A 26,754-nucleotide genomic window follows, 5' to 3' on the forward strand; every position below is an offset into this window, starting at 1 on the left:
CACTATATCCTAGCTACAGGGTCACAGGGATCAGCTGGAGCCAACACAGGGCGCGAGGCAGGAAACAAACCCCGGGCAGGGCGCCAGCCCACCGCAGATAAAGTGAACAACTTGAGTTAAATTTAATTTGAATCAAAGCAGGTGAAGCCACACAGATGATAGATGAGTTGGCATGGAGCAGGCAGAGGTGGCTCAGCAGCCCGTCGACCAGCACCAGTCTAGAGGTGTGTGTGTGTGTGTTCATCATTCAGTATGTGCTCTGGTACGGCTAACAAGCAACTTCTTTGTGTGTGTGTGTGTATTCGTGTGCCTCCATGTGCGTTTACATGAATATTTATGTCAGTTATTCATCTCAAAAAATACTCCGACAAAAATGTCGCCATTTAATAGCTCTGGTCCTGTGAGTAAATGAAGTTGACTGCAAACATCTCGGTTGAATGAAACAATTCTTCTGGCAGGAAGTGTTGGACAAGCCGTTCTTGAGGGATACAGAAGTAAGTGGTGGACCAAAAACAGCAGGCCTGGAGCCTCCAGACAGACAGACAGACAAACGCCACGTGCCGGGTTTGAGGAACATCAGAGGTCAACTTTGTCGGAAGCTGTCTGTGGAACTGTTTTTACAGCAGAAAATCCTGATCAGATTAAAAAGAATTTCAACATTTTGAAAATCATACAAACAGAATGTGAACTTAACACAAGAGCAAATTTTTGATCCCACCTCCAAATTTCAATTTCCATGGAAGTACAATATGGGAAAAAGTTCAATTGTGTGTCTGCTGTATTAAGAGAACAAGCTGTGTGTGTGTGTATATACAGTATATCTAATATATAGTGTGTGTGAATGTAAATGAAAGCGGACAATACCAGATATATTTAAGATGAAGAATGTAAACCGAGTATTTATTAGAGTACAGCAAGCCCATAAAGCCTTTAGGCCCCCGTTTTCTTGCTCTTTCCGTCATCTCATTAATGCAATGTGCTCGAAGACCCTCGCGGCACCATGCAATGACCAATGAGCCCGGCTGTCTAAATGCTTTCCAGGTTCACTGTATGCTTGCCCCTTTTCTTGTGTGCAGCCACCGTGGGACTCTCGGTCCCCGAGTCGTCCTGACTCTACTCTTGCCTTGTCGGCATAACAAACCGTTATGTTCAGGTGTGTTTCCAGGTCCACTACTTGTTTCAGATCCATTTCAAGAACTCAAATATGTCTGTCCAGCATTTAGAATACAGAGAAGGCAATGCCGTTTTGGAAACGTTTGAGGAGGTGATGGTGCGCGTCGTGTCCTGGGCGTTGGGAGCCTTTTTGATTCCTCGTTGCAGACGTGCATTGTAGTGTAAGCAGACGTGGACTTGGTGCTGCTTGCTCAGCTTTCTTGGTGGCACTCGGACCGTGTGGCTGGCTGTTAGGTGGCTGTGTGACTGTTTGAGTTCAGTGCTACGACCGTTTGCACCTTCTTCATTTCTGATCCGTCTCCTCACTACTGAACCAGAGAGTAATGCCAAGTTATGGCTTTTGGTGCTCGGACACGTGTAAAGTGCTTTAGGTTTTGTTTTACTTGTCATTTTTCTGTTGAGGCAGCTGCAAGCACAGGAGATTAGAAACCTAAGAAGGGGTTAAGGTTACGTCGAATTAGTCAAGTGATGTGAGCGCCTCTCGTGTGCGCTTAGGAGATGTGATGATTGTGAGTGGTTACAGCGCTCATTTGCACTTGGAAGTGTTTTATAACTGACAGCACGTGAGAACGACATGCCATGCAGCCATCGGCACTGTTTGCCATTCGTACATCGCTGCACCTCTGATCCCACTCGCCATTCATGTGCAGTTCATTGTGCCTCCTTAAAGCCCGCATTGCTAGCTGAAGTTCATTGTTCTGCTGCTCTTTTGGTTACTCCTGGCTGAGAATCTCGTTAGCTTGATAGTTGCAAAGTCCAAGTAACAGGGGAGAATGGAGTTCATCAGGTCGGGGACCCCCTCTGCGTTAACCTGGGCAGGACAGTCCAGTAGTCCCCGCTGTTTGCGCTGTCCTTGTTAAGTTTATTTTGAGGTCCTTTTTGATCGATTGCCTGTATTTGTCCTACGAGTCGGTTTCTTTGTGTCTACTGCTGTATGTACCCAAGGTCTCCCCGGCATTAATAAAGGCGATCTGATGTAATGTCGCTTATTGTCCGTTTGACTGATGCAGTCGGCCCCCTTTCCCTGTGTGGGTGACCTCCTTAGCGCCTGTCCTCTGCCCCGAGAAGGTTTGACTTGCAGCGCCTAGAAGCATGGCATCGCTGAAATCTCAAGAGAAGGGCCTTGACTGGCAGGTTTTCAATGGGCACCTCTCCTCCCTGGCCTCCACCTGACCACAGTTTTTGTTATTATGCTGGACATTTGGACTCTCGGTCGTTTTATGTAGCCTGTTATAAAACTGTTGTTTAGTTTTTACTTCATTTTGTAACTTTGTTTTAGGCGTTGTTACTGTAAAGCACTTGAGTGGCATTAGGACTACACCGTAGAACTTCATGCTGGTGCTCCTGATCTTGTGGGCGTATGAACTGGTAAGAAAGTGGCAGGGCTTTTCTGACAGCTCAACATGGGTGAGAAGGCATCAGCATCTGGGCTCTGCTGTCTGAATCTGCCCGCCTGCTTTTGTCCTGATCCTTGACTCTTTAGTGCCCCCTGCTGTGGACTGATGATAACTCCTCATATAGCCCTGGGGTGCCCCCTAGAGGTCACAGCTCCCTCGGATGGAGACCTCCCTGCCTTTGACTGCCTTGAAGCTCATGGGTAACGGGCCTTGACCTTCTGCATCCCTTCAGTATCCCAGTATGAGGTTGACGGTGGTCCGCAGACCAGCTGTTTGAGTCCCCGAATCAGGGGAATCTGCTGGCCACCTCAAACTTATACTTGTCAAGTCTCTTTGACTCCTTCAGTCTTTATCAAGTGATGGAGATGCATTTGTAAAAGTTTAAAAGGCACTGAATTTGGAAGGAAGGTGTTTCCCCCCCGGGACTTGAAATATCAGGCAGGAAGCCTAAAGTGTTCTGAAAGAGAATATTAAAATCGATCGTCCATTTTTAGTTCTCAGAAAGCACAATCTGTTCAAATTAGACCCAGAAATGAGAAGGACAAGTAAAGACTCTCTGGAGGTCATTGTACTAAAGTGGAGTTGCCAGCCACGGGCACAGACATATAATCTCCCCTGCCAGGATGGGCACCGATAAAGACCAATGCCTTGACAGGTTCAGTTTCTGTCTGGGCACACCGTCTGTGAAATGCTCAAGGCCCTGCCCTGACGCTAGCCGTTGTGACCAGTTTAGAAGTCGAGTGTTGGGCCGAGTCGAGCGAGCACAGCCCCTCAGCCAAGTGGGCATGGCCTTCACATCTCACAGGTCTGCATTGGGGTGGGCACACACGTCCTTAGCGTCAACTACAGTGGAGACTGCTAGGTATAGAGACTGGCACAGGGCCCCAAGATCTGAACACAAAACGGCTGTGGGCTTGTCCTGAATCTAATGGCCCTTCCTGACTGTTCAGGACACACTTGCAATACAGCGCATTGCCGCACCCACCACATGGCAAACCAATTCAGGACCCCAGGTTAGGACCCGAGTGACACCTCAGCACCGCAATATAAGCACCACCAGAAAATGAAAGCTTTAGAAACGCTCCTAACGGGTCCATTTTTCAGGCTTAGAAGTTGACTGAGCATTGATCCATGTCTTGAGGTGTAAAGTCACTTGTACGTGTCATTGTCAAACTCACACACACACTCCCTTTGTAACCTTGTAACCTTTCACCCTGAGGGGCGTGGTCTCCTTTCAAAAGACCAAATCACAGTAACCTCCTGTGTCCCATGCCTGGTGTCGCGTCAATTTGCCTCCTAGTTTATGTGAGGACTCCTCCCACGAGGGCCACGGCTGTCACACAATGTGAGGACTCCTCCCCACAATGTGAGGAGGGCCACTCCTGTCACACAATGTGAGGACTCCTCCCACGAGGGCCACTCCTGTCACACAATGTGAGGACTCCTCCCGCGAGGGCCACTCCTGTCACACAATGTGAGGACTCCTCCCGTCCACAATGTGAGGGCCACTCCTGTCACACAATGTGAGGACTCCTCCCACGAGGGCCACTCCTGTCACACTGTCACACAATGTGAGGACTCCTCCCGAGGGCCACTCCTGTCACACAATGGCCACTCCTGTCACACAATGTGAGGACTCCTCCCGCGAGGGCCACTCCTGTCACACAATGTGAGGACTCCTCCCACGAGGGCCACTCCTGTCACACAATGTGAGGACTCCTCCCACGAGGGCCACGGGCCCTCCATTCTAAAACGCCAGTGTGTAGAAAACGTTTAACTTTAGAAGACAGTCCCTAAATAAACCCTAACCCATGTTTGGGACTTGAAAAATGGCAAAGTCTGGCCCCGCCCCCCCGTCCGTGTGCCCGAGCCTGTTTGAGGGAGGTGGTGCTGGTGGCCCACCCGGGGTGGGCTTCCATCTTGGGGATCCTCTCATCAATTGTTTGTTTACTTCCTTGCTGTCTGAATGTCCCATTAAATTAACGGTCAGCCCTCAATGGCCGCCTACGAGCCCAATTAGCATCGCCGCGTGGCGCGTAACAAGCGTTTGCCTGGCGCCGGTGAGCTCGTTATTTTATCTTTAGCACATCCTACGCTCCTCTTTACAGTTGTATTAGTTACTTGGATATAATTGGGCATTTAATGGGAAGCAATGTGTGAAAGTCTCAATGGTGCCGTGCTCAGAAGCGTTTGACCGGAGGGGAGGAAACTGTTTGGAAATCAGGCGGACAAACGGGGGCCGTCATTGTGCCAGTTGGGGGCACAGAGGAGTAATTTAATGAAGTCAGTGTGAAAAATGTGACAAAACTTGCCAGTCAGGGAATTCAAAGCAAACACATGTGACCGGCTGGCAGCCGATTAGTGCAAACCCCGCACTGTTGTTTGTTTGAATCCACGGTCCCAAACCCACAGCCCGCTGGGAGGCTTTATGGCTAACCACTGTGCCACCCTGTCGTTTTTGAAGGAAGACGTGGATGATGTGTCTGCTTGTCAGTAAGGCGCTATACATTTATATACTGGATGTGTGCGTTCACTTGAGCAAATGTAGCCAGAGGGAATTTACAGATGCAGCAGATTCCAAGAACAAGCTGCCCCCTGGTGACTGGAGGACGACGGGCACGCCTGTCTGCCCCGAGTGATGGATTGTGGCCTGTCAGCTGGCTGTCTGAAGGCTCTCGCCTCGTCTGCTGTTAACCGCTCTCAGTTCTTCGTCGACATGGAGGGTCCGCAGCTCTCGGGCTCTCTATTGAGCTCCACTGCTGGCCTTCAGTATTTCCTTCACCAGGCGGTCCATCTGTCCGGCAGCCTTTGGTGTCCGCTGTCCTTTCATGAGTTTGTGTGCTGCTGCCACCTCAATTGCACGTCCCGTCAGTGTCCCAGTGCAGTTTGCGTGTTTCCCGTGGCTCTCTGTTGCCTCCTTCGGCATGTCCCAAATGCTGTATCCAGGATCGGCTGATTTGCACTTCTGACCTGTGACATACAGTTGGATGATGCCAGTCTGAGGATGTCACTGTCTGGGACAGTGGGTGATCTCCCAGTTCGGTCCACATGATTCAGGTGTCAGTTTTCCATGTGCCCATTCTTCATTTCTAAGGCTTTAAGAAGCACCATGACGGATGTCTGAAGGCCGTGCCCGGCTGTCACCTCCTTTGCCAAAGAGCCCTTGATTCAAATGCATGGGGATGACCAGTGTCACTGATGGGAAATGAGATGCCAGCGGCCTCCTTGGAAGCTCAATGAGAGATGGCAGCTGCGCCAGAGGGTGGCGAATGAGGGAGGAGAAGCTGAAAATCACAAAATGAGTGAAGACCGGGAAGGAACACTGAGCACTGGGGGGCTATGGGGGGTCGGTTGGCAAGGCCACCCTTCAGCTTCTCCCTGTTTCTGTTTTTTGTTTAGTGAAGCAGTGCCAGCTGTCAAAACAGGATGTGCAGAACCCACCTTAAGGCCTTCTTGCTGGTCTCATTTCATGGGTGGCAGCTTTTCATTGCACCCTGGGCATTAGGCACCCACTCTCCATTCCTCATGAGCTTTCTGCCAGTGTGACCGCTGAGCCCGCGTGCACCTTGCCAGTTTCCCAACTCTACCACGGGTGTCGATTTCATAAAACCTTCCACAAAGCGGATGGGCAGGATGTGACGTGGCGAGCCGACTCGTCAAAGTGGCCCCCAGAGGGCATCTGGTCTCGCTGCGTTACTAAGGCTTCATTTGCTGCCAGCCGGCAGCCAAGGGTATCTGTTGCCAGTGCCCAGCAGCGTGCCATTTGGGCGCATTCGTTTTGAAAGCTGAATCAACACTCGGATGACATTTCGGCTGGTGCCAGCTGCCAATTTGTCCCTGGGCCATGAGGTGATGTGCTGCACCGAGAGGGACCTGCGTCAGGACACGTTTGCTGATGGGCTCACGTCGGCTTCACTGGCGAGCAGGTGATTTAAATATATGGCACGGCACAAAGCGAAGGGAAATGGGAGCTTGGGGAACTGCACATTATATAGTGCCTTCCTAGAGTCGGTGCCAACCCAGGCGGCATTTTACAACGCAGGGAAGACGGGCCCTTCCGGGCTGAATCGGTTACTTTTGCGGGTGTGCCAGGGGGCAGGAGATTTCTTCTTCTTCTTAAAAGTGTCCCAAAAATGCAAAGTACATTTTGTATCAGTCGGCTTTGTCACGGCGGGTCCTCTTGTCATTGACACTAAGCCCGGGGCACATCTCTTTGACTGGCTGACATTGAACTGGTGAGCAGTCCCATTATGAATGGCGCTATATTGACCGACCCAGGGAGGCCAGTTCAGGGTCATGTGAGGTCCCAGCCACACTGGCACATGGGCAATTTGGCTTTTCCCATAAACATGGCAGGAGAACATGAGAGCTGCACACAAGATGACCAGGCACAGGGTTTGAACCCAGGATTGTGGTTGTTTTGGGCAGCAGCACCAGTCAGTAGGCATTGGTAGTTTGGACCCTGTGGAGCCTGTGCCCACGTTCACTGTCATAAACCAGGTGACTTGTAAAAGTTCAGTGTTTTGTGCCATCTGAAGGTACGCCACGGATTGAGTGGGGTTTGCCCAGAGTTTTATTCCATGATGTCCAGCCGGTGAAGTGAGTTGTGCTGGGATTGGATGGGTCCTGTGGTGGAAAGGCGCTACATAAAGGAGGATGATCCGGTTCAGGCCTGCCATTTCCATGTTCCTGGAGTCATGAACCTGACGGGTTAAAGGGGTCCCACTGGCAGTAAGAGGTGGGAACTGGGGAGCTTTCTGCCTGAGCTTTACCAGCCACCAGGGGGCACACTAATGCGTTCTTCGTGCCTGTCCACCCAGTTGAAAGTTGCAGGGGGCAAAGCCCATCCCAGCATCATAAAGCTGCTTGCACACACCAACCTGTGCACGGTGCCAGTCCATTGGAGGGCACACAGTCTCTTGTATCAGTTCAGCATGATGGGCACACCTTTGGGAGTCCCCGGAGTGAACGGTAACTGGGCACCAACAGTGTGCCACTGTGTAAATGAATAACAAAAAACGCAGGGTCTAACGAGCTGATCCTGATATGAGATGACTGCCCAGCGTGGTGGTCTCCTTTCTCTCGCTGGACGGGCCTGCTCAGAATCGAGTGGCACAGCTGAGTGAAGTCCATTGGTGTCGCTAAATGGCCCTCGAGATTAATCACAGGAGGGCAGCTGCTTGTTTAGGTCCCGGGTTAGGGTGACCTCGTGCTGATGGGCTTTGCCCAGAGTGCCATGGTGGGTCATGACGCTTTCCTCCTTGATGCCACGGTTTTCTCTCTGTGTACCCCTTCTAAACTGACGTACGCCTGTCCTTGATGAGCATGTTATGCCAGATTGCCCTCTGCAGCGGTGAAGTCCGTTCTCCTGCCCAGAACCCTCGCCCTCAGTGAGGCTCTGCTGGCTTCGGTCTTCCGCACCCTCCTCACCTGTCCACGTCTCGCACCACAGACCTCTTTAGGTGGCGTTTCCCTTGAGTGCCATCCATGCCAGCATCTTCACGTCTCCACCCTGTGGTCCTTCCTTGTTTTACAGTACACAGCTGACCCGCTTTGCCATCTTTCCTCTGCTCCTTGTTGGACTTCTCGTGGTGTCTCTTGCCCAGGTCCTCCCGTCTGCCGTTTCTCATCTGTCGACTCCTTCACCCACCCATTCCTGCCCAGCGGTCTGATGCTCTCGCATGTTCTCATCTTGTCCTTTTCCATCTCATTTCCTGTCCGTCTGTTCATCACCTCCAGCGCTTCAATCTTTTTTTTTTTTTTCCCCCCATCATTCCTTCTGCTTGACGTCTCTGGTGCCCCGCATATCATCAGCTGTGCCCCACGAGTCTGCCAGCCTCATAAACTGAGCTCGCCAAACAGGTTTTCCCTTCATGTTGGTCATTCCTGGCTGGCAGTGTCCACACGTCTACACTTTAGTGAGCGTTGAGGATGGCATGTGATGGCAGCTCGGCCAGCCAAACGCCAGAGCAGTCCGGGTTCGTCTTAATCGTATTGTAGATGACTACACGGACTTGAAAAGCCTTCAGAGCAAACGGCCACCTTGGCTTTGTGGCAACGGCGCCATCCAACAGCACTACAGATGGGCCCATGTGCCCGCTTGCACTGCCAGATGGCATCCTGTAGGATTGTGAACGTTTTATTTTAAGCCACGGTCCCTTAAGGTTCTGCAGGTGACTGTGGTTGCCAAGTCTGAGCCTTTTGAGGGGCTTGTGAAGAAACGAGAAACGTCGGCCGTGCGAGAAAGCGTCAAGTGATGAGCCTCGACAGGAGACGACGACTTTCTGCTTAATTGCACCTGCACAGTCGGCTCATTAGGGCCGTCCTGTCATCGCCGGGCGCCTTGGCTTGATGGAGTCGGGCAAACACGTGGCACTGAAGGAGGAGGACGATGACGATAAGGAGGAGTGCCTGTTCTTGCTGCCCCTCAGGAAGGTGTCCTGCAGCGCCTACCGTTTTACAATTAGGGTCAGTGCCACTCGGGGCCTTTGGTGAACGTGCCTCCCCATACCCAGCTGGAGATGCCCATCGCCATCCTGGAGACTTTTGTGGGGTGCGTGTGTGGTATGGCCTGGCGCCGTTAGAATGAGGGGGTTCAGTAGCTGGGTGGGTAGGGAGATGGGTATAGGTGAAAGGCGCTATATAATACATTGTATATGAGTGTGGAGTGGACTGTGTGGCGGGGAGGGAGGTGGATTTGGTAACTGACTAACGGCGGGGGGGCGCAGGCCTCCATTGTGGTCCGTTTTCACCCCCCTTTCAGCTCTGCTCTCTTCTTTATTTCCCAGTCGTCGTCTATTTTTAGTCGATGCCCGTCTTTGCCATCTCTACGCCCCTACCCTTTGTAAATTTGTCCTGACGTCAGTTCCGATGAGCCTTTTGTTTCTCATCTGTGACATCTAATTTCTTTCATTAAAGAACAAGTGTGTTTTTTGCTCTTTTTCTGTGTCTCTTGGTGCCAGCGCCGGGACTGTAAGCAGCAGGTTGTGTAGCGGGCAGTGGTGCCCATTGTGTTGTGTTGCAGTTGGTTCCTCGTGTTGTCAGGTCACCTCCATGACTCTGCACAGCTGTCCCTTTGGTGTCTTCCTCTCGTTCTGGCTGACCGCGGCCTTTTGTTTTTATTGCCTTGAACCCGTCGCACTAACTGCCGTCATCCTAACGCGTTCCTTCCTGATGTTCTCACCTACGTTGTGAAGGGTCAGGTGGGCAGCCCGCACTCTTCAGGCATGACGTCATGAAGCACCGCTACCTCTGCAGGCTTGGTGGAGAGTGGCCCCAACACTGACTGGCCACTCTTGCCTCCTGGCAGCCCTCCTCACCTGCCCACAATACGGAGGAATGAAAATGAAGAACAAAAGAGAAGCTCTGTGTGCCCGAGGCTTTCCTGCGCTTCCGCCTCACTCGCGCCTGCTGACTCTCATCATCGTCACGGTAAGCGATATCTCCAGCGCATTAAGGATCATCCTGTCATGCCGCCGGCAGGGGGGGGTGGCACCAAGGACTTAAAGAAATGTAACACGTAGGGGCAGACTGGCAGAGATGTGCTGACCCGGGCCGCCTTCCGCAGGACGTTACGCTGGGCCAGTGGCTGAAGCTCTGGACCCCCCCGCCAATGTGAAGAGCACCCAATCTAACTTTGACGATGTGCCAGGTTATTGGTGTCCATGCAGTGACCTTACAGAATGACCAGTGGCCAAGGATGCAACTCAAAAATAAAAGTTTGGGGGTGCAAAAAAAATAACAAAGTCGGTGGTGCTAAGGTGCCACAGTGCATGTGGGTGGGGTGTTGGAACACTTTAATGCCAGGCAACTGAGACCACCCGACTGCCGGACAAATGGGCTGTCAATGAAATCGGTGGTAGAAGAGGGCGGGTAACATGCAGTCAAATGGACACTCCCAACGTGTGGGCACACAAGAGACCCCCAGGTTACCTGTCAAGTTACAACAGCCTACATGAGGGCACCGCGCCTCACTGGCACAGAACAGTGCAGTTAAGTGGAGCCTGACTTGTAATTAATGCTCAAATAAAGAGCCGCTTCATGTGACACTGTTGGCATGACTTGCAACAGGGGAAACCAAAGGCATTCATGTTCATTTATGCCAACGGTGGGGAACGATGAGAAGAAGATGGCTTGGTGGCCTAAAATAAACCCACGTCGCCAAGGGAGTCATCTGACTAGGAAGCCGCATGCTTTGATTAGCAGGCCACCATTAACTGTCCTGGACTGGACTGCTTGTGTGGATGACCAGTATGTCGTGCCACTTTGTTTAGTCTGTGTGGTGCGTGCCCTTCAGGTGGCAGTGCTGGCGACTGGAGTTCTGTCCATCGATGTCCAGTAACCCATGTGAATGCGCAGATGGCTTCCGTCGTTTATCACGTGTAAGGACCATTTGGATGAATGGCATCCCTCACCGAGTGCCATTTGAGGAGCTGTGTTAGCAGACGATGCCAAGATATCAGGCTGGGCACATGCTGGCACCTGAACATCTCCTTTGCTTTTGTGTATTAGAGGTAGTATGCCATCTTTGTGACTCTCCGTGAGTCTGCAGGGAACCCCATGACGGCAGAGACGCGTGATGAAAAGTCCTTTGGTGACTGACACGTGGCACGTCTTACAGGGCAGGTGTCCACACCATCGACCCTGGGGACCGATTTTGATTGGTGAGTGGAGGCTAGCAGTGACTGTGTATCGACAGGTGGGCACTCGCGTTGTCAAGTGTCTGAAGAACTTCACAAGTGCCAATGAGGCCAGGGAGTGTGGGTTTTGTGCGGTGCCCAGCTATCGGGCTGGCTGAATGGCAGAGTGGTGACCGCTCACTTGTTTTTAATTCTTTGTGTTTGTTTTTTTTTGCCCCCTTAGGAACAAGGGTCGACTTTCCTGCAGCTGGGCTCCTCTGTGGACCAGCAGATTGGTGTCATCTTCAAAGTGATGGAGGAGTACGACTGGGGCTCCTTCGCCATCATCACCAGCCAGTACCCGGGCTACCAGGACTTCATCGAGTACATCGAGTCCTTCATCGACACGAGTTACTTTGGCTGGGAGCTGCAGGACATCCTGAGCTTCGACATGTCCTACGAGAGCAGCAGCAGCACCAGGGTGGGCCGGATGCTGAGACAGGTGGACGCCCAGGTGCTGATCGTTTACTGCTCCCACGACGAGGCCCAGTACCTGTTTGCCGTGGCAGCCGAGGCGGGTCTCATCGGCCCCGGCTACATCTGGATCATCCCGAGCCTGGCGGTGGGCAGCATGGACGTGGCAACGCCAGACATCTTTCCGGTCGGGCTCATCAGCGTCTTGACGGACCGCTGGAAGATGAGCCTAAGACAGCGCGTGCGGGATGGCGTGGCCGTCGTGGTGAAGGGCGTACAGAGCTTCATGAGGCAGCACGGCTATGTGCCGGAAGGGCACACGGACTGCCGCTCCCCTGCTGTGTCATCCCACAATGACACCTTCTACAGGTACCCGTCACGGCTCGTCGGGTCTGCTCCTGATGTTAGGATGTTTGTCCTAACGTCTCGCTCACAGGAGTGTCCATTGCAGCCCATTGTGTTTGTCGAGGGTGGATGTTTGTTGCGTGTGTGCACTATGGTGTACAGCGCTGGCCAGTTTGGGTTCAAATTCACACACACACACAAGTGCTCTGTGAGGACTCTGTCTCGGGGGACTTCCTGTCAAAGCCGTAACCCCCATTTACACCTGCAGTCCTAAACTGAATCTCCTGCCATTGTCACTCCTGGCTAAGCCCTTCAGCTCCCTCCAGCCTTTGGGGGCTTCAACTAGAGGAACGGCCATCCGTGCCTCCCACAGCCCAGGCTGGCACCTTCCCAGTCTGTCCCAGCAGTCCATCATGGCCCCTGTGTTGTGTTGAATTATTACTGCCCTTGTCTGAAGTAAATCGACATCGACCTCAGTGTGTTGTTTGACATTCCAACAGATGGTTCATCTCAACAGACATATGTAGAAATAAATTTGGGATGTGCCACCTGTGGGAGTGACAGAGACATGGCATCCAGAAGGGTACACAGACACCTGTCTGCTTATTAAGGTGGACGTGCTGATTTCTGTTTGTAGTGCAGTGTGTCCGTCAGGTTGCTCTGCTGGTGTTACGTGCCGTTTGGTACAGAATTCGTAAAAGTGTGAAGTGCCACCAGTTGGATAGCAGAGACATTGCAACCAGATGGACACACAGGCTGCACTGGGCATAAGGCAGGAAGCCTCACTGGGTCGGGATGCCAGTCTACTGCAGCGTCCACACATCCAGCACCAGTTTGAAATCGGCTGTCGTCCCAACACACTGACTGGAGTAGCTGTGGGGGAAAAAACAGAGAGACAGTGGTGGTGGAATTCGAACCCAGGACTCTGGGCAGCCACATCGTTCATGTTATGTTGTGACTTTTCTTTCTTTTTTGCCTTTCATTCACTCAGATGTGTGACTTTCTCCGCCTCGATAGTACCAGGGTGTTGTACCGTGTCAGCCATTATGAATGTGGCGACAAGTGGAGTAAAATGACGCCTTTTATGGGCCGACTAAAAAGACGACTGTATGCAGGCCTTCGAGGCTCCTCAGGCCCCTTCTTCAGGCGAGATGTCCTACAGAAACTGGAGTTCCCCATGTTTAAATACAGACTAGGACAGAGACAGCAATGGAAATCCGTTAAGTGAGACATCTTGGATGTAACAAATGAATCGACGCATGAGAACAACTAAGTCTGGTCTGGTCAAGATGGTCGGATTAGATGACTGTCCAACAAAGTCTTTGGGTCTGTAGACAGGTGGTCAGCAAGCTTATGGTCCACGTGCCCTAAAAATCCAAACTCCCACCTGCCCAATGTCAGACCTGAAGCTTGTGCCTGTTACCTCCCAGCATCGGGCACATTCCTGCATCCCCTCACTATTGTTCACCTCAGGTGGTCACATGGTACTCGCCTGCTTGTCTTTTGGGTACCCAGGAGTGCCAGATATAATGACTATGGTGCTTGGGATGAGGCGCTATGGCGTTACTTGGGTCCCTTCTGTGTCCGATTGCCTTGGCTGCCCACAGTTCCCAGTCTACAGGGAGAGCCCAGCACTTGGATGAAAACTATGATGCGGCGCGGCGAGGCAGGCACTTTGTGACCCGTGACAGTGTGGGAGCCATGTGGTATAAGAGAGCCACACGGTCAGAGAACAGAGTGGGCTTTAAAAGTAGAGCTTAGCCGGTCTGAGCAGTCGCCCCACCCTGACCAGTTATGCCCAACTCGCCATGTCTTGAGCCTGTTTATCTCTGGGACAGTCCCCAAGCTGCTGTTACTCAGGTTAATGAAAGTGAAAAGATCACAGTGACCACTAGATGGGGGGGTCCCATCATACATTGTGGAAAAAGGCAATCTGGTTTGCACCCACAACTTTCAAGCCCAGGGTTCAAATCCCTTCTTTTGGTGCCCATGTGTGCCTTGGGCTAATTGGCCTCTGTGTGTGTGTGTGTGTGTGTGTGTGTGTGTGTGTGTGTGTGTGTCCGTCCTTTGATGGGCTGGCAGTCCTGCCCCCAGTAGAGACTTATGAGAGCTGCACTAATGTCCATCTTGTTTTATTTGACCCTTTTAAAATGTGTACAGTACCGACGTGAAAGGCACCATATGATCGAGTAAAGTCTGCGCTGCTCAGAAGAGGGTCCTGAGGTGACTTTATAAATGGGCACAAGCTCACTGCTGATGATTCCTGTCACTCCTCTCTCTTTCAGGCACATGCTAAATGTCACCTGGGAACAGAAGGACTTCTCCTTTAACAGCGATGGCTACCTGGTGAACCCATCCATGGTGATCATCACTCTCAACCGAGAGCGCCAGTGGGAGAAGGTAAGGCTGTGCTGGGCCTCGTCTCCGTAGCGAGACACCTGCCTGCCTGCTCGCTCGACGTTCTCATTTTGTGTAAAAACGAGGCGCCTTTAGAGCTGTACACCTAAAGTTGAGAGTCCAGGTCAGGCTGTGCCCACCTCGCTGCTGCCCGGCGCCTTTTAGAGAGCACACCGTTGCAGGGCCCTTCAGAAGGACTGATGATGCAGCAGCCAGATTACCATGGGTAGGAGTCCAGTGGAGATGACGGGCGTCGTGTGAATCGATGAACAAACACGTCAGCCGAGCACATCTTCGGCAGTCAGTTGTCTTTATTTCATTCGCTTGCTGACAGAACGCACTTTAAATTCTGTCGTTTTTCACACGTCCTCTCCATTGGTAAGCAGCACGTGTCTCGCGTCACATCGCCAGATGGCTCGCCGTCCGGCTCCGTGCTTATTTCCCGTCTGTCTAGCGCTCCCCACCGGTCTAGCGAGCATCAGCAACGAGGCCTCGCTGTGATTGGGCATTGCATTGATGGTACCTTCGTGTGCACCTGCACGTCGTTGCCGTGGACGTCCCTTTCAGTCGTGAAAACTCGGCTTGGGGTCCTGCCTGCCACTCTGCAGGAGAGCCGCTCTCCCAAAAGGCGCTGTGGCTCAGCTGATTCCAGGTGCACAGCCTTGACGAGCCGCTGGCGTTCTCTGCACTTCTCGATATTCAGTGTGCTGATCAGCAGAGGCTTTACACGAGATGCCCACTCGGGCCCACCCTTTGACGTGCCGATCATGGAGATTGTCGAGAGGTGACGCACCTGGATAGACGACTCCTTTTAGTTTGGAGCAGAGGTTTGGCAGTAAAGTGACACAAATGGCGTACTCGGGCTGTCACTCTGCTGAGCACTATGGGAAGCTTATTGGCACCTCGACGTATTAAAGGCACACGTGCCTGCGAGTTTGCTTTTTACTTTGCGTGCTTTACCTTCACACCTGCGAATACCCGATACTGCGAAAGGAGCTCAGTGCCACAAAGTTATTTTGAAATCTGCTCCTTTCCGTCTCTCCCTCATTCTTGGATTCACTGTGCCTCATTCTTCTAGCGTGGCACCCTGAGGACTCTTCCTCATGGTCACTCTGTCTGCCCCTCTCCTTCTCGGGTGCTGTCTTATGGCTGTCCTCGTGCCTCTTTCCTGCTCTCGTGCTCCTTGACATCACAGGTTCCCTCAGGACAGCTTCAGTTCAGCTCCGGTCCAGAGACCCCCAAGATCCCCCTGTTTGGTCTCCGCTGAAGCCCTGTGACCCTAAAGGACGTTTTGCCTTCAGGTTCATGTTTGTTGTGTCACAGGCTTGTGACAGGAGCTCTTTAAGTAGTAGGGCTCAACGCTGTCCTTGAACCTGGTGGACCCGCAGGGGGCGCTCCTGCCAATGCCGTCCGGACTGAAGGCGGCTGTGTCGCCCGCCGTGTTCCGAGCTGACTTGACCATCTTCTGCACTGAGCGGGTGTCCTACCCAGATGTCACCTTTAAAAGTGACTGAGCACAGGAGGAGTAAAGGCATTGGCTGGGTGATAAGGATGTGTTCAGTTTGTTTTATTTGTATTTAGTGCCCCTCACTTTGTGCCGCAACATAAATGATGGACTTTACGATTCAGATCATCGATGACAGGACTGCCCTCTTCGTCGTCATGTGGCACCTTTGCTTTGCTGACTTGATGGGACAGTGTCTGACCGCACAGTTCAGTGGTCTCATCCAGCTGATGTGTGGTGACCGTAGGTTTCCAGGGTCCAGTAGGCCATTGTATGATGACCCCATTGAGACCATCCCCTCATTCTGACAGGCCAGCTGGTGACCCCCACAGCGGTCCAAGGCAGGGGGGCACATGATGGGGTGTAAGAGGGCGGCCGTTTGATTGATTTTCTCCTCTTGGTGGTCTGCTGAACGCTTCTCACTACCGTAAACACTCAACTAGAAACGCTGAAAGTCTGAATCAGCTGTCATCCACTCCAGACTAAATTTGGATGCCGTCGTTCTCACCTTCCCTGAGACTCATTTACACTTTTTAATTTTTTTTTTGCCTCATTCTCTCTTTTTTTTTTAAATGTACACATCCTGTCTGAATTGCAGCTGGGTAAGCCGACCTAACGTGGCTATCGGAGTAGGCACAGGCACGATGGCATTCGCACCTTCTCACCTCTAATTAATCTTTAGTGTGCGGTGCAGCATTGAGCCCACGTAAAGCCGAGCGCCCGCTCACTCAGTCACTCCTGCAGCTGGTGAGGTGCCTGCTGTTAAACAGACTCTTCCTTTCTCATATATTTCTATGATCACTTCATTGCGTAACACCTTTAGTTGCACCCGAGCTCCCTCCCCTGTGACGCGCTGCTAGCACCACTGGCCTGTCTGCAGCTAGAGGGTCTTTTCACAGCACAAGCCACTGGTTAGGCCTGCCCTGCTAATCCCAGCCCAGGCCCAGTCTCGGGCTTCTCTCACTTTCAGTAAATGGGCAGTGCCAGGGCAGATGGCACCATCTCTGCTCTGTGAAGTTGCTGAAAGTGACAGTTGTCTGCTGAGGCCACAGTCCTATTGTGACAGGGGAAAGAAACCCAGCAGAACTTTACCAGCATTATGGGAAAGCTGGAGATGAAAAATCAGAGGAGAAACCGAAAAAGCACAGCAGAGGATCAGGGGAATTAAAAAAAAGTCAAAGCTGAGTGGTCCAAAGTCTTTACTAACGGTCGCAGGGCCTTCCCTCACCCAGCACTGCCAAGTACTGTAAATGATGACATCAAAACGCCCTTCCTTGGCCCTGTCACTTTTGTCATATTTTGTCTTTTTATGTCCTTTTGGGGCCTGAAGGTGGTACAGGGTGCCACCTGGCCATGCCATCAACACGTAACGGCAAAACGCTAAAATGACAAATGAGGAGTCCAACTCTACCTAGCCGAAGGCCTTCAGGCCCAAGTGCTGCCTCAGCTTCGCCTTCTCAAGAGCTTTTCTCCATTGTCCAGGCCTAACCTGTCTAATATGGACTGGCATCGCCTCCTTTACCAGGGTCAGCCGCTTACTGGGCACTGAGGTTCAGTACAAGCCATGATGGCGGCCGAACTTCACGTTAGACTTAGAGGCTGGTGTGGACCCTGGGCGGGGGTGCTGTTCACATGTGGACCACCAGAGACCCCGACACCTTGTAATCTCGTCAGACTTTTCATTTTTGCTCTTTTAACGTCCTGTCTTCCCGCATGAGGCACTTTAAGATTCTGGCAGTGCCGTCACGGTTCACTTTTTAATTTCTGTAACCCAACTCCGACCTTGCGTTCTTTCCTTACTTTTATTGCAGTCATTTATCACTCGTGACAGAATAATTATGGGAAATGTAAACAAATGTCTTCCTTAGATTATTTTATTAAAAAAAAAAAAAAGGTCTGACCTTTAAGTGTGAAGGTGAGCGCCATAAGGCAGCAGTAGGCAGGAGCGCCGACCGTAGGAAGACGTCTGAGATTTACGTGTGCCGGTGTCCGGTGCTGCGATTCGGAACATCCAGACGGAGCAAGCCAGTCTGCTCTGGGTGGACAGCTGGACAAGCCGGACCCCCGCTGGCCTCTCCACTCCCTCTCGTTGGGCCTGTCCAGCTCCAGCAGACAGACATTGGTGATCACCTTGACGTCGTCGAGAGCTCTTCACTGTACGGATTAAGAACACTGGCAGGCTTTACAAAGGACACGACAGTAAAGCAAGGCAACTTCAGAGTGACGAACATAAACCGCGTACATCCATTAGCAATCAACTGAAATGTCACATTCATGACAAAGTAGTACGTGAGTGCAAATGGAGCCGAGTCTCGCCTGAGCATCTTAAGACCGCGATGGCACGTGCGGAGCTGCACACTCATAATGACATCAAAGCGTCGCCTTCCTGTGCTGCATTGTGCTACAGAAACTATCATGCCAGTCCATGTTCTTTTTACCCAGAGTCCCATCTGGTCAAGATTTCTTTCGAGTGGCCGGCCTAGGAGAGGCACGGTCTTGTGCTGGCCAGGGCAGATGGCATTCAGACGCACTAGTGAATTATGGCCTGGCGCTTCCATTTCACAGGGGTACGGCCTTCGCACAGGCTGGATGATGTCCACTCCTCAATCTGAGCTATGAATGACCTCCTCACAATGGACATGGATACTCGCTACACATTCCTCAGGCATGAGCATGCCCAGCATTCACTCCCAGGCATAATCTGCATGTGTTGTTAAGATGACATTCCTGACAGCTCAGTCGACGACCTGCTCAGACTTGGCACACAGTGACGACAGGGCTCCTCGAGTCTGGTGGGCCACCGCAGCTGCAGGTTTTTGCTGGTAACGGGACTTTCTACTTATTTTTATGGCTTTTGTTCTGCCGCGTTAGGTTGTTCTTAAATTGTAGGTTTTTAATATCGGAGCATATCACCTTAGTGACGTGTGGTCTGAGCAGATCAGCCATTATCAGTCCTCCCCTTTGTCTCTGCCGTTTCTTATTTTGTTCAGTCAAACACTTTAAGGGGTCCAGTGCGCTAGTCAGATGGCAAGCTGCTGGCTCCTTCGTCATTTGCATCTCGTTGTTCATTAAAGGGTCAGAGTGGACAGGCCACGAGTTTGCATTGATCGTGCTGTTATTTGAAGTGGCACAAATAGTCCCTAAAGTGGCCTTGGCACTTGTTGCCAGCACCGTTTCTGGAGTATCCCACACTATGGCCTGGTATGTTTGAATCGTTTGTTCAAATGAAGTCCACATTTAGCCTCGAGATCCTGTCATTTTCCAGACGCCAATACCGATGCCAACTTTGTCTCCCTGGATGTCACAAGTGTGTCCCGTGTATGAAGTCGTCGCTTATTCAGCTTAGCACAAATGTCCTATTGGGCTCACAAGGCCCAGATCAGAAATGGAGCCAAAATGGCGCATGTGTCTTGAGTTTGTGTCTTTAACGGGAGTCCATCGGGCAGATGGGCACCCTGAGGAGGGGAAAAAGGACAACTACAGTGGCATGAAGGCAGGTTACACCAAACGAGCGGAACCTTTGTGATCCGCCACTGGCACTGGCACACTGGCCCTGATTGGCATGCCCTGCTGATCCACAGCACTGCCTCACCTACAGCATCTTTTTCTGGGCTTTTGTGCCCCTTGCTCTGGAATACTCCCAAGTGTAGATATTTAGCGCCAATGAGGTGCGACTCCCTCACAGATCTTCATTAACGCCTCAGATCTGTGAATGACGGTGAGGCAGGCTGATGGAGATCTCGCACACTTGCCGTCCTTGACTCCCAACAAATATTCAGCAGTGAGCCAGAAGTGGAGTATGAAGAGTGACGGCGGGCACAATTAAATCTGCTCTTCGAGTGCCGCCGGCAGACTGTCTCTGTCATGCCAGTCATTTCTTACCACTGAGAATTAGGCTTCTCAGCGCGGCCCTGCCAGTCACGTCCTCTTTAAAACCGAGGAGGAGTGGACTGAAAAGACCTGCTCAACATGAAATGAGTGGCCAGCCCCAGAGCAAGGTGACAGTGCGAGAAGCAGACGCTTACTGGCACCGGACCACGTGTGCCCACAGCAGAGGCGGGTGACCCAAACTTGATGTGGGTTTGGGAAACGTGTGGGCACAACTCTAGGGAGTGCCCCCTTCGGTGTGGTGGGGCTCCTGTCTGCCAGTTACTGGCTGGTTACGTCAGGTTAAGGTGACCTTATCCGCCCAGGGGAGATGCGCTTGCAGCAGGAAAGTACGAAACGCCAGAAAATAAGCCAACGACTGACCCACCCAACGACCGACCGATGACTGCTGTTCTCGGGATTAGTACGAAGAAGGAGGAGAATCCCCTTCACCAGAACACAGACGGACTATTCAGAGTTCAGACGCATCCCCACAACTAGCAGAATTCAGAATGCTGGGAGTTTTTCCATCTCATTCTCTGTGAAGAACTTTCCTGACACCATGCCGGTGGTCCTCAACTGCACAGGTCGAGTGGACGTCTTTCCTTTACCGTGATGTCCAGTCACTTGGTAAGCTGGTGCTTGGGGTTCAGCAGCACAGTGAAGTGAATGTGCAGGGGACACGTCACTCGAATGGGGGACCCACAGAACACCCCACACATGTTAAGATGGCAGCGATGGACGGGACACTCGGACCCCTGGGCTATCAGTAAAAGCTAAATAGTCATTTTGTACTGGAAGGGTATTGGTCAGGATTAAGGAGGGTGCAGAACAAATGACATTGCCAACTACCGGGCACACAGTGAAAGTGCATGGCATCAAGAGGGAGGGATGCCACTAGGGGGGTGTAGGACAGCTGGCAGCAGATGAAGAGAGCTGAAGCTAAGAGGTCAAAGGAGTGCAGGGGTGAGCTGCCCCACTCCCTCGAGAGGTGGGCACACACACGTGTTCTTTCAACGTACCATTTTATTTCCCTTACTGGTGCCACCCTTTTGTGCTGAATGTGGCTAGTCTGTTGCTAAGCTGGGCACCTGGGAGTGTAGGGCACATGACAACATTGCGACAACAGTGTAAGGGTCTGCGTTGTGCCATCCACGACTGAGTTTTTGTCACTTGTTTCCAGTTTTGCATGACTGTTTACGACAGCGTTTCCTGCCCTCTGACTGAGACTTCCATCTCGAGTCTTTTTGGCTCTGATCACTTGTGCCCTGTTGTGTGCTTCGTGTGTTTCATTATTGTCTTCTGGTTACGACTCCTGCGCCATTATCTGATGCCGTTCTCTCCCAAAATTGCTGTTGCCCAGAACAAGTAGTACATTAGCCATCTGGATGAAATTGTGTGATGGCAGTGCCAATGACATGAAAAGGTGTAAGCACAGCATGGGAAGACCTGTCCAAAACGCACAAGTGAAGCAGCGCCGGAAGGGCACCTCATCGTCTGAGACCCCCAGAACCCTCTGCAGCACTGGGACAGAGCCACTGTTGACCCTTACGTCTGGCTGCTTGGGGAGGGCAGGGCTGTGCTCTTTTGCTTTTTTTTGTTAGTTTCCTGTCCCTTGCAGTTCCCTTCATGGTGATTTCAAAATGCCGTCACCAAAGGTCTCATGCGGTTCTGTCTTACAATACAAGCCTGCTTGTGATTCCTTAGCAGGGGTCTTCAAACCTCTGTGCTCCATGGAAGGTGGATGCTTGTCTGGTCCTCATCTCCTGCTGAGGTCCCCTTGGCCGTGTGTTTTGTCAGCGCCAGCCGTATTTATTGTGTTTAATTCAGCTTTTCAACATCGACTGTCTCCTGCCAGCAGCTAAAATGTGACCATTCCTTGAGTCTCCCGGCCCTCTCATTGATTAAACCGCCATCTTCTAGGCGTTGAAAACTAACAGGCACTCCTCTCCTGTCACCGCATGATGGACGATGAACATTGAAGTCAGCCGACCAAAACAAATGGCAGCCACCTGAAGGGTTACTCCTGTGTCTTGAATTGGTGTCGTCGCTGCCACCAGTCATCAAGGGTCGATGCCCAACAGTTTCTATCCCCTTGTCACCCCCTTCCTTAGTCATAACGGGCCGAGCTGTCCCGCTGTGGTGAGGGTCATTTCAATCAGTTTATAAGCATTTGAGTCCACTTTGACTTTTGTTCTTTAACAGCAATTGTTACACTTTCACAGATTTATCTCCACAGCAGGTAGCAGCTAACCGTACTAAAAGAATGCAGCACTCGTGTACGATATGCAGGTGCTTAACGTACGTTCATTTGTCGGCTCACTCGCTCGCTCATTCATTCATTCTTTCTTTCTCCCCTTGGCTGCTGTTCGTGTAGAGCGTCAGACTTGTGGTTCCCTCCATCCACCCTTTGCCCTTCTGGGTTGTGGGTTCAGTCCTCCTGTGGTCACCCGCTTGTCCTCACACTGGAACACAAAAGGAGGCAGAACGTCTTTCAGCCAGTTTAACAATGGGAGCGATGTAAGCACAGTGGCCAGGCCGGGCTCAGATTTAGAGTGCCAGCCGCCGTGTCACTTTGCTTGTACAGAACTTAGCCATATTTTTAGGTATTCCAGAACTCTTGGCAAGGCCACCTCTCCATCCGGTGTGGTTTTGGGGGCAAATCTGGAACACATCTCTTGTAATTCGAGCAGCCATTCATCTGACCACATCCTCCCAGTCGCTTTTCACATGGAAACTGACATCAGTCACGCTGGCACCAGAGTTAAACACTGCCTTCTCATCTTTGTGACTCAGGTTGGGACGTACGAGCAGGGAATCATTCAGATGAGGTATCCCGTGTGGCCAAGGTATGGCACATTCCTCGAACCTGTGTCAGACAACCGCCACCTGACCGTGGCCACCTTGGAGGAGAGGCCTTTTGTCATTGTGGAGAATGTCGACCCGATCACGAGGACCTGCGTCAGGAACACCGTGCCCTGCCGGAAGCAGTCCAACCGCACAGACAGGTGGGTGATTTTTATTTCTCTTTCACCCACCCGTGACGTTCCCAAGCGCCAGCCTCATTAGACGGTCAGTTCTTTGATCTTTGAATTGAAAGGGTACGAGAAGAAGGAAAACTGCCGGCAATGCCATCTGACCACCATGGTTGATTGAGGTGATGCTGGCGACCCCGAGTGTCCACTTCACTTGATATTGAAGGGTCAGCATGAATCGGAGCACCTGCGCCCCCTGTTGGCCAACTTAAACGGGCCGCTCTCAGTACTGGGCCACTCAAATCAACTGCCCTTTCTAGGAGAGACTCGAGGGACACTCTCTCGAGACCACGATTTAGGGTTGTGTGACAAAAGGACACTGGCTGGTAACTTCTGCTTTATTGTCATATGGACTCAGTACAATAAAATCGTATTCTGCGAGTCCTCCAGTAATAAATAACAATACCCAACAGTACACAAAGAGAAGGAAGAGTGCGGTGCAGATAAATACTGTAAATGATGCAGGTGGGCTTCTCAAGAAGGTCTTCTGTCCTCCAGACCCAAGCTGGCCTTGGAGTACTGGGGTACTCGGGGCGGGCCGCGCCTTTCAGCCTTGATGTGGTAGCGTCTCCCTGAGTGCAGCAGTATGAATGGGTGGGCCCACCTGACAACCCCGGCCTTCTCGATGTCCTCCAGTGTTGTCCCAGTGATATTTTGCGCCGATTTTACCACCCACTGTAGAGCCTTGTGGTCCCATGCTGCACTGTGATGTGGTAGGTGACGAGACTCTCAGTCGTTCATCTGCAGAAGAAGTTGCTGGAGATGCCATACTTCCTCAGCCTTCTCAGAGAATACAGGACAGAGTGCCCTGTCTGAACCAGAGGCTGGCTCAGATGTGCTGCTAAAGAGTCAAGTGGGCAAAGTCTGGGATTTGGCCAGCTTGGGATGGTCACTGAGGGTTTGAGGTTGGAAGGTTTGGGCAGAGGCACATGGTACCCCCTGCCAGACACTGATGAGCCTTCCTTTATTTCTCTTCATTTCTAATTTGGTTTGCTGCTGTGAGTGGGTGCCCGTTGGGCACTCACCTGGTAGCTGATCCCGATGATTGTAGTCATGCTATCGTGTCACCTCAGCCGCTTATCTTTTTGGGGCTGGCGACACTTTTAAATTCCGCTTGTATTGATTTGAAATGGCAGCTGTCCCTCCCTGATGTACCACTTCTTACACCCAGGTGCCAAATGTGATCTAATTCGTCCAAAGAATGAGATTCCACATTCAGTCGCTATCAGCTCAGGGCATCTGCCAAACTGCAGCTGTTCAGCGCTCATCATTGGTGCGGCTCCTCATCTTTCCGATTGTCAGTTTAAAGGCTAACGGGTTACGCAACAACAGATGTTCACGTTGATCTCCAAAATCTGTCGACACGCGGATGGCTTAAGGCACTGGAAGCATGGTGGGCGAGTGCAGGCGGGTGAGACGCGTGTGCAGGTGGCCTCAGTGAAGCGAGCCTCCCTTGATGGAGATCACCTGCCCCGGTGCCACCTGTGGTCGGCCACCTCTGTCCAGAGTCACGGAGTGCAACTCCAGAGATGCATGACGGGTCTCATTATCATGTGCTGGGCACTGTTTGGGGGATTAGAGATGTTGGCAAGGGGCAATCTGCACTCCACTATGTGAACCAGGCACCGCCATCTTGTGGCATCACGTCCAGATTGATCAGATTTTCAGGTATGTGTGCTCTCGGCTGACAGCGATACATGGATTGGTGACCAGTGGAGCCGATGTACTGTCAAGATGGGGACGCTTGTGGTGGTCACCATGCAGCAGATCCTTTCAGGATGTCACTGATTGAATAGTGCCGGGCCTTTGTGTGTCTCATGCAAAGTAGGCTCATACAGGGGCATGGAAGGTGACGTCAGAAGATGCAAAAGGCCACGTGGACCTACCTTGTCGTTGGCCACATGACTTTTTCCTGCCATGGACGCTTTGTGATTTGGGGTTAGGACTGATCTCGTATTCCTTTTCCATGCTTGTTTTTTCCCCCCCGACAGCCTAATATTAACGTGACACCGCACCAACACCAGCATGCCACTGGACCCTGGACAACTTCACTTTAGTCCGTCCCATTTACGTCTCCCTCTTTTTTTCATCCCTGGTGCCTGACAGGTGCCAACTTTAACATTGGCATCTGTCTGAAGGTCATTCCATTCCTGCAAATCCTCGGTGGGATCCTTCCAGACTCCGCCAGATTATGACAGGATGCTTCATAATGATATCCCGCCAGGCATGTAATGTCGGAGCAAACCGGGCCACAGTCACGCGCTGTACATCTAAGAATTGCTCTGTTTGCACCACATGCCAATCAGAGCGTGAGGCTGGCTTCCTGGTGACTGGGGAATCTCTCCTTCCGATTTTGACTCCTTTTACCCTGGCAGAGTGTAAGAGACTCGCAGAAACTGAGGAATGTGCTGGGTGGGACAGCCATAAGTTAGGAATGTGAGCGGGTGACATTGAAGACTGCCAGAGCAGTACAGACGCAGGCCAGGTGATCTCACCTCTTAAAGCAGTGCCAAAGGTGGTGCCAGCGGTGCGCTTCTCATCTAAATGGCACCTATATATTGTGACAGTTGGCATTGTGCCTGCTCCGTCACTCAGACCCTCGGCTCTGCCATTTCCAGCCCTACTGCTGAGCACAAGTTTGAGGATCTGAGAGATCGGGGGTAGACCACCGCAAACTGACATCAGGCCCTGAGGAACCAATCCCAGTGTTCAGTCTGACAGAACAAAGTCACGCGTCCTAAGGATAAGGGCCACTGACTGACCGACACGGAGGAAGCCCCCTCAGGGGGGCAGCCTTGGGGCCTGGGGTTGCCTGAACTTTATATGGTGACCCTTGAGATCCTCGTCAGGGGCTATAAGCTGCTGCTGTGTGCCCACACATTAAGCCTTGAAGACATAAGGCCATTGCTTGGACAAAAGGTGACCAGAGTGCCAACTTGAAGGGACGGTGCCCTGCTGAGATAAATGAGGCTTGCCCTGGGGTCCTTAATGAACGTTGTTAGCGAGGACCATCCACATCCCCTTTAGCGTTTGAGACTTCTGCTTTGGAGTGCCAGGCTGACCTGACATGTTGGCTGCCCAGTGATCATTCTTGGCAGTTAAGCTTTTGTCTGGCCTCTTATTCAACCACCAAGCACGAAGCCCCAGCAGCGCTCGTCCACCCAACATGCCAATGGTCAGTTACACCTAAAAAGACCCACTGCTGATGGTGACCTATCAGCACAGTAGGGGATCTGCAGCTGGGCCCACTTGGTGATTAAAGGGATTCATTTCGCTGAATTTGCTTCTCTATCAGTGCCAGCTGCCACCCCATCTGTCAGCATGGTGGTAGCATGCCAGGGTGTCATGGCAGGCACTTAAAAGGGTGGCACACGATGAGGCCAGTTTGGCATATTAAAAAGACACAATGGCACCTTGCACATGGGCTGATGACCGAGGCCTCGCCCCTCAATGCTCTTATCGACCCCAGCCTCCCATCTGACGGTCACTTTGTCTGTAAGCCTCTTCTGAAAATTGGACACCATGGCCTAAAAAAGGAAATGGAGGAAAGGCCCTTTTGACAAGTCCTCCTCTAGCACACTTGGGGTGGGCACAAGATCCTCCATTGGGGGGCTTTAGGGTGGACAAGACCATATGTCGGGCATGGCACTTCACTGTCTTAGTTGCTGGACATCACGTCCGTCCTGTGACTGTGTTTGGAAAGTCTGTAAGGACATTGGCATTGTCTGGAAAGTAAAAGGTGGGGGGCATTTGACAAGTGAGTGGGCTTCAGAGATGTTGGGCCTCCAGGGAATTGTGGATGAGCGACAGCGGCAGTAGGCAGCTATACAAGGCTGTACAGGACAGACAACTTGGCGCTAAAAGCAGTGGGGGCATGAAGAAGGCACAGCATGCCACAATGGAGGGGAACATTGCATGTTGTGCAAGTCCACTGAAGACACAAC

At 51.8% G+C, this 26,754-nt stretch overlaps 1 protein-coding gene across 1 annotated transcript in view; it reads left to right on the forward strand.

Moving 5' to 3' along the window:
- grin2cb (glutamate receptor, ionotropic, N-methyl D-aspartate 2Cb) overlaps nucleotides 1-26,754 on the forward strand; it is a 51,282-nt gene that overhangs the window by 13,485 nt on the left and 11,043 nt on the right. The window contains exons 3-5 of the mRNA XM_039739996.1: nucleotides 11,433-12,031; nucleotides 14,293-14,407; nucleotides 22,572-22,783. Coding sequence (XP_039595930.1) covers nucleotides 11,433-12,031; nucleotides 14,293-14,407; nucleotides 22,572-22,783 — 926 coding nt within the window. The remainder of the gene's footprint in view (nucleotides 1-11,432; nucleotides 12,032-14,292; nucleotides 14,408-22,571; nucleotides 22,784-26,754) is intronic.

The sequence above is a fragment of the Polypterus senegalus genome, chromosome 17 (assembly GCF_016835505.1).
Source record: "Polypterus senegalus isolate Bchr_013 chromosome 17, ASM1683550v1, whole genome shotgun sequence".
In the NCBI taxonomy this organism is placed as follows: Eukaryota; Metazoa; Chordata; class Cladistia; order Polypteriformes; family Polypteridae; genus Polypterus; species Polypterus senegalus.